The following is a 10,718-nucleotide window of genomic DNA, read 5'->3' as shown; positions in this document are numbered from 1 at the left end:
AATGAAAGAAGTCTCACGGCAGGCAAAGGCAAAGTGACATTTGTCTGCTTTAATAACCATCAACCTCTAAAGACATTTAGTGTACCGACCACAGAAGGACGTCATGTGGCCCTTCAAAGCCAAAACAACTTGGTCCACATTCAAACTCCCTTCATTTCCCAACTTTTTTTCGTCGCCTGTTTTCATTTTGTCTTCATGCAAAGGAACATAATCAAACACATTTTTTATTTGGTTTTGGACTGGACCGTACAAAGAGGTGGTCTGATCTCTCTATTTGTGTTGTCTGTTCTTGGCTTCAGTCGTGGCTCTCTCTCTCCTCGCGATCATGTTTCACTTTGTCGCCCGACTCTCCCCGCTGAGAGGGGACTGTCACCCAGCGCTGTGCCAGGCCCGGAGCTGGCTCACACACACGCACAAACACACACATACACACACACACACACACTCACTCTTCTCTCCGTCTCCCATATTTAAGAAAAAAAAGTTCTCCTGCTCTGTTTTTCCCCGTGTCATCTTGCTGAGAGACTCGTTCCTCCGGGCAGATTTGAAGCATGTGGTGGCCAGAGATTTAGATAGATATATCTCTCCCATTAACATCTGCTCCCCTGGCCTGCTCCGCTCTTTCCAGAAGGCCACCGCACACACACACGCACACACATACATAAACACGCACACACACACACACACACACACACACACACACACACACTACGGTTCATCCATGGTTGACAATCAAGGACAGTTGGTTTTGAGCAGTGTCAGGACAGTTAGACTCTCACGGGGAGTCTCCAAACTACAGGCGACTGGCACACAGACAAACACTCAGAGAGCACATTTACGGCCAAACACTGAACGCCATCTGTCAGTCACTGTAGGAGGATATTACTGCTGACACACACACACACACACACACACACGCAAACACACGCGCACACACACACACACACACACACACACACACACATACACACATGCAGACACTTTCTGTCTGGCTGAATCTGTATTTATTACACAGAATTGACACCAAAACTGGCTCATGTGTGTGTGTGTGTGGACAAATGAAAGTGTGTGTATCTGTGTGTGCACTAGTTTGTCTTCTTGTGCATATTTTGCCTGCTGTGTAAACACAGCATGTCCCGTTTTGTCAGGAAGGTTGTCTGTGTGTTGCATTTTCCTTTATTTTACAGGACAGCGATTAATAATATTGACAGCGATCGTGCTCACGTGGTAATTTTCTGGAGGAAGAACTCTTACTGGTAAAAGTTACTTCACTTTAACAAGTAAAAGTCCTGCATTCAAAAAGTATTATTAAGTCAAAGTACTCATGATAGTAAATTATTAGAAATATGATATGTAGGGGCTGCAAGTAATGATTATTTTCTTATTGATGAATCTCTTGTTTATTTTTTTCAATTAGTTGATTATTTTTTTTGTATATAAAATGTTATAAAATTGCAAAAAATGCCCACAAAATACATAAAATTAACCAAACCCAAGGTGAGGAGTTCAAATGACATGTTTTGTTCAACGAACAGTCCTAAAAGATATTCAATTTATAAGTGCATAAAATTAATGAAAGGAAGCACTAAATGCTCACATATGTGAAGCTGAAACAAGTGAGTGAATGTTTAGCATTTTTATGAAAATTGTTGTTGATCAATATTCGGTCAATGGACCACATCATGTTACTGTATAATTATTATTATTATCATTATTATTATTGATGCATTAATGTGTAATCAGTGTTTTTAGTGTTGCAGCTGGTCAGGGAGGTCATTTTAACTGGTGTAATATAACAAAGTATTTAGAATTATTGAGAAGTATTAAGAAAAGTGCTGTACTTAAGTGCAATTTTGAGATATTTGTATACTTTAATTGCGTATTTCCATTTTCTACTACTGTATACTTCTACTCCACTGCAATTCAGAGACAGAGACGTTAACCGCAAATTCGTTTTTAACGCCACTCATTTCTTAACGCATTAACGCAGCATTTTTAGGCTGCGGTGAGCTCAGTTTTCAGTGAAGATAACAGCATCATATTAAACGAGAAAATCATGTCATACTAGCTTGTCGGGAAGGAGGCTAAATAACTGCTCCAAACTTAATCAAAATTTTGGCTTGGCCATTTTCAACGGGGTTCCTTGACCTCTGACCTCTACTGTATATATGTGACTGAAAATGGGTTCTATGCCCACGAGTCTCCACTTTATAGACTTTGCATATTTTCTATGCTAAATGCAGTACCTGTGAGGGTTTCTGGACAATATTTGTCATTGTTTTGTGTTGTTAATTGATTTCCAATAATAAATATATACATACATGTGCATAAAACAATCATATTTGTCCACTCTCATGTTGACAAGAGTATTAAATACTTGACAAATCTCCCTTTAAGGTACATTTTGAACAGATAAAAAATGTGCGATTAATATGTGATCAATCGTGATTAAATATTTTAATCGATTGACGGCCCTAGTTAAAAATAAAAATTACTTGTTTTTTAACTAACATACCAACTATAGTATATAATTATATATATATTCTTACGGTAAGAATAACACTTTATTTAATGAATTAATTATATTTTTTCTCCGTTCTGTTTGAAAGTCCCATGATTACAGATGATACGACCAGCCTGAAACAATAACGCACACGGACGTCATTCTGCAGCCCCATCCTCTCACTTCCCCGCGACCCTGCGTGGACAAAGGGAAGTGTCAACACCACCTCTCTAACTGCACAATTAACATGCAAATGAGCTCCGTCGCTAATGGCGATGGCAAAGCGCTCTTATGATGGAAATATGCTTTCTGTTTTGGCAGTATGGGTTAAACATTAGTCTGTGGAATCAGCTGAGGACAGAGGGCCCCGAGGCCTCCCTGAGGGCAGGAAGAGAGAGAGAGAGAGAGAGTGACGGAGAGAGGTAGACGTACACAGAGAGGGAATGGCCTCTGCACCTGCTTCACTATGAAGCTACAACACACACACACACACACACACACACAGAGCACGACCAGGCAGTTATAATCAGCCTCGTTCAGGCTGTCAGCCCGGTCAATAACTTATCCCCTCAACTGCTTTTGTTCTAGCAGCAGCTCGGCTGATGCGGCCGCTTGCCCCTTATTCAACTGAAATTTATTTTCAATTGCTGCCCTCAGGCACCGGCCCTGCGGCGGCTCAGTGACCGGGCAAATAAACAAACCAGCAGTTTACCACTACACACTCCAGATTGAATGCAGCAACAGTCTGCGATTTGCCAAATGAGATGTTTATCCAAACTCTGGACTTCTAAAAAGCATTAAATGCCCCTACTGTTTGTTCACATCTGACTAAAAAGCCTCGTATATTCGCAGCTTTGTAGAGCTCATATTACGTGTGATGGAGCTGGCAAGCATCTATCTGTGTGTTTTAATTCACAGATTTCAGCTCGGTCACAGGGACACCGAGCGAGGCAGGCTGACAGCATTTGTTGCCTTGTTAGCATCCGTGTCCAAAGGCCCGGCTGAACAAAAGCAGCGTTGCTCTATAGTGATAAACCTCGAGTGGCTCCCAGTAACAGGTGTGTGCTCTGTAAAAAGGACCAGTTGTTTGTCAAGCCTCATGAAAAGAGGAGCTGATGGCCACGAGTCCATTCAGTCGTCATTGACTGGCACTGAAAAGCAAAATGCACTGAATCTCTGGAGAAATTAAATCTGTCTGTCAGTAATATTTCTAAATGCAGTATAGACAACTCAATGTTAAATATGAACATTTTAATAGAAGCACATTCCCTGAAGCTGTTGACACTTGAATGTTAGATCTCTGACACTTTAAGGTATTCGTCTTTGCAATCATTTTTTGGGTAATTTGCATATTTGACTTCTGAATTGTAAATCTTTCACACCCTTAGGCATATTGTTCTCAGCTCATCTTTTATGCTACTTTATGTATTTTAATTAGGGCTGTCAAAGGTAACGTTATAACGCAAATTTGTTTTAATGCCACTAATTTCTTTAACGCAACTTGCGATTTTTCGGTTATAGCAGACTCAGTTTTAAAGAGTGAAGATACTGGTGTCATATGAAACTAGAAAACCTGAGGAATCCATTGGTATCAACCGTGTCATACTAGTTTGTCGCAAATGAGGTTAAATAACGCTCCAAACTTGCACTAAATTTTGGCAAGGAAAACCTGGCAGTCATTTTCAAATGGGTCTCTTGACCTCTGACCTCAAGATATGTGAATGTAAATGGGTTCTATGGGTACCCACGAGTCTCCCCTTTACAGACATGCCCACTTTATGATAATCACATGCAGTTTGGGGTAAGTCATAGTCAAGTCAGCACACTGACACACTGACAGCTGTTGTTGCCTGTTGGGCTGCAGTCTGCCATGTTATGACTTGAGTATATTTTTGTATGCTAAATGCAGTACCTGTGAGGGTTTCTGGACAATATCTGTCATTGTTTTGTGTTGTTAATTGATTTCCATTAATAAATATATACATACATTTACATAAAGAAGCACATTTTTTGCCCACTCCCATGTTGATAAGATAATTTAATACTTGACAATTCTCTCCATTAGGGTACATTTTGAACAGATAAAAAAATGTGTGATTAATTTGTGATTAACTATGGAAAATCATGCGATTAATCGCGATTAAATATTTTAATCGATTGACGGCCCTAATTTTAACATGTTCTTATGTGACGGTTTTTTTCGTGTACTCACATTATGAGGGTTTGATGCTCGCTGCAGTCCTTTACAAAGCAGAATAAGTGGAAAGAAAAAAGAAAAAGCTTTAGAGGTGCCAAATAAGTGCTATAAAATGCTTCTTCTGTTTAACTGCCACCAGTAGAATAAAAGGTGGAACCTGTGGATAAAAAAATATTGCTGCATTTTTTCACACCTTTCTGCCTCTCCTCTCCTCTCCTCTCCCCTCCTTTCCTTTTCCTCTTTAATATATTGTTTTATTACTTGGTTTCATTTCTTATGTTGCATCGTTATCACCAACTTTCTGTCTTTGCTGCATCTCTTAATGAAGAAGAGGACTCTGAATCTCAGTGGGATTAGGTAAAAGTATAAATCTAATGAGGATCATTCTTGTGAACCCTGCAAGGAAGATAAGCCCCTGCATTATGATAAACAGTGCTATTATCGGTGTTTGATTACTTTTTCATTTCACTTGTAGGCTTTTAATTGCAGTAGAAAAAAAAAATCCTAAACTTCAGAGTGCAAACCAGTGGCATTAAATAATCCTCCTGTTAACCACACCATCATAGACCAAACTGCCAGATTTACACTAAAACAGAACAGATTTACATTCGCCTCTTTAACATTCAACAGCATTTGTGTTGTGCATGTTATTTGCATGTGCATGAGTGTTTTGTGCATGATGTTGTGTCTTACTTACAAATGATCCCCCCTGTATGAATGTAACAGAGCTGGATGGAGCAGCAGCAGCAGCAGCAGCAGCAGCAGCAGTTGTCTGTGCTTTCCTCAGCTCCTAATTAGCCAGAATTAAGAAGTATTTCTCGGCCCATTGAAGGGTCCATTTCCTTTGAAATCAGAGCATAATAAACCTTAAGTAATTACCCCAACTCATGACTATTAACTCGCAAACCGCCAGCTTCCCTTGACAACATCCTCCTCAGTGTTGTGCGGTTAAAAGGCCATTGCAGCTACCCAGCTATTTACATCCCATCTGGCATCCTGCGAGGACAGACAGGCTCCACTCATTCCTAAAGACAAAACAACACCAAGACGTGTTCAAATCAACTCTTTCACTCGCTTCTCAATTTAGCCACGGAACTTGTGTTTTCTTCCCTCCAAATAAGTTACAAAAGGGCTTCTTCTTCTTCTTCTTCTTCTTCTCCTTTTCTTTATCTTTTTTGTTTAATCCACACACTCATTTGCATTAGGAGGGGGGTTTTGGGTGTGAATGTATAATCTTCTTGCATTTAGTAGCCTGTAATCCCGACGCCTTTTCTGTGATGTGATTTTCTCCTCTCGGTCCCCCATGAACAATTAACTTGTAATCTCCACAAACATCCATTCTGTCGCTGCAGAGATGAGACGCAGAAACACCCGAGAGACCCGGCGGACAAACCGCTCCGCTCCGCGCTGAGCTCCCAGAGGAGCAGCGCTCTAACTATTACACTGAACCGGGCTCCATTAGAGCTGCAGACCGGTTCCTCTCATTTCATCCTCATTTTACCCCTTTTATTTAACATTTGCTGTTAAATAAATGCGGTCTGACCATGTCTGTGTTTTAAATCACCATCAGCTGGTGTTATTGTGCAAACGTGGAGACTGCAGATGAGACATGAAGAGAAATAAAATGAACCAAATATCAGATTTATAAAGATTCAGATTTTCCTCGCTTAATTACAGAGCTGTTTCCAAAATATTAATTTTAATAGGCCGACAAACAAAAGTGCTGCTATATGTCCAGGGAAATTCAATTTCTGTAAGAATAATTTAAAGAGAAAAAAGCCAATTATCAGAGAGTAAATTTCGATTAGTTTTCCTTTTACATATTTTGTCAATAATTAACATATTTAACCAATTTCTTGTAAAAAAAAAATCTACTATTAAATTTAATTATCTTCGTTTATTTCAAATAAGTAAATAAGCAAATAAGAGTCCAGTGGAAATATATAGTCTGTAAAAGTCAACACATCGTTGCGTTTTTTTAATCTGAGGCCTTATTGCGTTGGATGGGAATATTACATACATTTTAAATAATGTTTAAATACTGAAAAATGTGCAAGAATTAAATATGTTTTGGCTGAAATAAATTAATTGATTTAGATAGATCAAGGTTTGCTTTTATCTAAAAATAAACCAAGTTTGTAGCTATTTGTTTATGAGCTATCGATGTGCACCTATTAAGAAAGTAATAATAGGCGTAAAATTGATCTGAATTAGACTTCAGGAAGTTGAACTCATAATTGAAATGATGAATATTGTTTTAAATGTTTAAGAGTGACTACTTAAAATAAAAAAGAGAGGAGAAGACAGTGAGATATGATCCATAATTTCAGTTTTATTGAAATTTCATCCAGGGGACGCTGGGCGATAATAAATATTTCATCAATCATCAACAATGTACAAAAATAAAGACACGGGGTCTCTGGGCATAACAAATTCAATTCAGCAAAAAAAAAACAATCATGCTGTGATAATTATTACCATCATGCAAAAAGAAGAAGATATACAAATAAGAAATAAACATGGAAAAATCAGAGCACAAATGGACGCACAATGAGCCACAAAAATAAAAAATAAATCCAAAGAATTTTAAAACAAATTTCAGAACCATTTTAGCCAAACACATAAATGTCAGTATTTTTCATTTTACAACTCAAGTTTAAAATCCTTGGTACAAGGCACAGAGAGCATTCTTCGTTTTCACAAAATGACGCCTGATACAAAAAAAGTCAAAGTAAATCAACAATTCATGCAGCCTCCTTCACTTTCACTTTGTGCTGTGAGACTAAAAGTCACACACAAGTGGCATCTTGTTGCATGACGCACAACTTTATCTTTTTTACACCTTCAACTGGCAAAATCAAGTCTTTATATAAGTCCTTGTTACAAGGAGGAAAATAACTTTTTTTTTTTCTCATACGCCAAACAAGAAAACAGACTAAACAACAACATGCACAAGTGAACAAGTTGAGGCCAAATCCACCCTCATGCCCTGAACTCTCTCTATTTACACACATCAGCACATGTCAGTCTCTGCGTGGCATCATTTCATCAGATCCTTCTCCACTGAGAGTCTCGTGAGGCCTGCGGAGGTGATGGAGGTGATGTGTGGAGGAGGAGGCACCTGGCAGATGGTGCAGGGACACGGCAGACCGGCCCAGTGCTGGAAACCCGGACCCAGCTGCAGGCCCGGGGGCCCGGCCGGGGCCCCCTTCATCAGGGGATGGGGGGCCCGGATAGACGCGAGGCCCGGCAGCGCGCTCGTCAGCGTGGAGGACGTCGGGGTGGACAGCGCGCTCCCGAGGAGAGGGTGCACCTGGTGCGCGGCTGCTGCTGCTGCGGCGGCTGCTGCTGCTGCACCGGGGCCACCGGAGTGTCCACCTGCACCGGGACCGGGCCCGTGCGCCACGGAGCCGCAGTGGAAGGCCGAGTTGTGTCCTCCGTAAATGTCCCCCACCAGCCGCTTCATCTCGTCCAAGGAGCTGTTGAGCATCAGGATGTAGTTCCTGGCGAGCAGCAGCGTGGCGATCTTGGACAGCTTCCTCACCGAGGGCCCATGCGCGTAGGGCATCACCTCGCGCAGGCCGTCCATGGCCAGGTTGAGGTCGTGCATGCGCTTCCTCTCGCGGCCGTTGATCTTGAGCCGGAGGTGGTACATCTCCTCCTCGGTGACCTGCTTCTTGAGTTTGAACTTGTTGGAGCTGCTGCTGCTGCTGCTGCTACTGCTGCTGCTTCCTACGGACTTGGGGTCTCCAGACCTCAGCAGATCCGCTGCGGTCAGCTTCTGGCGCAGCTCGCTGCTCTGCGTGGACGAGGACACTGAGGAGCCGACGTGGTGCTGGTGGTGGTGGTGGTGGTGTGGGTGGTGGTCTCTCAGAGACATCACATCCATGTCCGGAGAAGAGGCTCTGCTGCTCGGGCTGGAGGCGGAATTCATTTTATGGGTTCGCTTCAGAGGTGGCTGGGAGGAGGTCTCTGCTGGAACACTACCTCTCTCTCTCTCTCTCTCTCTCTCTCTCTCTTTACTCTCTCTCTCTCTCTCTCTCTCTCTCTCTCTCTCTCTCTCTCTCTTTACTCTCTCTCTCTCTCTCTTTCTGGAGTGTCTCTGGTCACCTGATGTTGTCTGTCTCCCTCCCTGTCCCGCGCTCCTGTCCCTCTTATCACATCGGTGTCCACTCTGCCTCTCTCTGCCGCCCGTGTCTCTTGTCTCTCTGTGTGTCTCTGCGGTGAGGAGGACACTGATAGAGGCTATTTATACATGCGAGGAAACAAAAGCGGCTTTCCTCTTCATACCGCCTCGTTAGGAGGATGACGTGCCCGGTAGAAAGGGGCGGTGTGTTTCACTGTCTCAGAGACCGCGGTGAGACACCATTCACTGACACTGTCACGACACTGCTGGGGGGCACAGCGAGCCTCTCTTCTTCATCTTCTTCATCTCTTCTCTTCTCTTCTTTTCTATTCTTCTTCTCTTTCTCTCCTCCTCTCGTGGATCAGAAAGTTGCTCTTCCTGGGACAAACCGGTCAGTTTTAAAATTGCTTCTTTTTATACGGTTTTTATCAAACTTATCCATGTCATAGAAGTTGTTCTGAGAGCCTCTCCTCGTACTGAATCACTAGATGTGGCCTGACTTGTCTGCTGAGCCTTTTTGCGCGCTGCGTAATGTGACTTTTACGCACAAGATCTTTGTTGTAACATCGCGAAAAAAAAAATGTCTTTCACATGTTTTGACATAAAAAAATGTTGATGAAATGCACCAAGAAGAGGAGAGACTGTGTTCATTTAAACAAACTTCCTCAGCATCTCACACACTAAGTGCTCACTTTGAGAGTTTATCAGACAGTTAAACCAAAGTGTCCGCGCGGTCCGACGGTGGTTGCCTGAGGGAATGAGGAGGAATGAGGAGGAAAGAGGAGGAATGAGGAGGGAAATTGCTTTCCCATTCAGCGGCTCCCCTGCTGCCGCAGGGTGCGCGGCCTCCGCTGGGACAGAGGTATACCATGCCCGCTCCGACACTCGGCACTCTGCTGGCCATATGTCAGCATGTGGGCCTCATGTCTGGACCTTCATAAAAACTTCTCATCGCTTCCATGTTTTCCTCTAGGATAATTTTTCATTTAATTATTATTATTATTATTATTATTATTATTATTATTATTATTTTGTTGTTATTATTATTATTTATTATAATAAAACGCCACAGAATAGCGTTGGGAATACAGGTTTATAAATGTGTTTTTTTCCCCAAGAGATTCTAACAATTTATCCCTAAAATAAATAATAAATAAATTAAAATAAATAAATAAATAAAATAGGAACTAACTCTATTTTGATTGATAATATTCAGCACTTAATTATTTAAAAATAGAGTAGAAAATAAATAGTAAATATAAAATAGAATAGTATATTAGATGACAATCAAAATGCTGAGCAAAAACTGCTCACAATACAGTCATTATATCATTTCAAGAATTGAATTCACTTTATTCGTCCCTCAACGGGCAATTTGGGGCCAACACACACACAAAGGATTCACACATCTAAAAATACAAAATAAGTGCATGAGAAGCTGTCAAACATTATACATTAATCAGCTATATTTTCACAATACAATAAACCAATTTGAAGCATTTATCTATCATAAAACATATTGTATTGATTAATCATCAAACAGACGGATCTCTGAAGGTGTTTTTGTATTGAAATATCAGGAGAATGCATCAAATTGAGTCAGTATTGTCTATATTGAGCTGCTGAGAGTGCTCTCTCCACTCTGAAGAGTCTCCTCCAGATCTGTTTTGTGGCGGTGGAGTGGAGGAACGGGCCACCAAACAATAACATGTGGAAGTAACTGAAGCACTCTTCCTCTGACCACCACCTCAGCATCCCTCCATCCATCCATCTGTCTATCCTTCCATCCATCCGTCCGTCTGCACACCCACCCAGCACTTCAAACCCTGGATAATAAAGTCTGTCTCAAACTCGGCTCGGTGCTCTATCCTTTCGCCAATGAGATCCCCCTG

The 10,718-nt window shown here is 41.5% G+C and overlaps 1 protein-coding gene across 1 annotated transcript; it reads right to left on the bottom strand.

Moving 5' to 3' along the window:
• Positions 1 to 7,014: 7,014 nt before the first annotated feature.
• olig3 (oligodendrocyte transcription factor 3) lies at positions 7,015 to 9,790 on the bottom strand. The gene has a single exon (XM_037782805.1). It carries the CDS (start codon positions 8,632 to 8,634, stop codon positions 7,741 to 7,743), a length of 894 nt encoding a protein of 297 aa, XP_037638733.1. The 5' UTR covers positions 8,635 to 9,790; the 3' UTR covers positions 7,015 to 7,740.
• Between the last annotated feature and the right edge of the window lie 928 nt (positions 9,791 to 10,718).

Source organism: Sebastes umbrosus, chromosome 10 (assembly GCF_015220745.1).
Source record: "Sebastes umbrosus isolate fSebUmb1 chromosome 10, fSebUmb1.pri, whole genome shotgun sequence".
NCBI lineage: Eukaryota > Metazoa > Chordata > Actinopteri > Perciformes > Sebastidae > Sebastes > Sebastes umbrosus.
Note: the sequence above shows the minus strand (reverse complement) of the source record. Positions and strands in the feature narration are given on the sequence as shown.

Bases quoted from the DNA above. Each gene is read 5' to 3' on its own strand.
- olig3 (XM_037782805.1), bottom strand. From the start codon at position 8,634: ATGAATTCCGCCTCCAGCCCGAGCAGCAGAGCCTCTTCTCCGGACATG.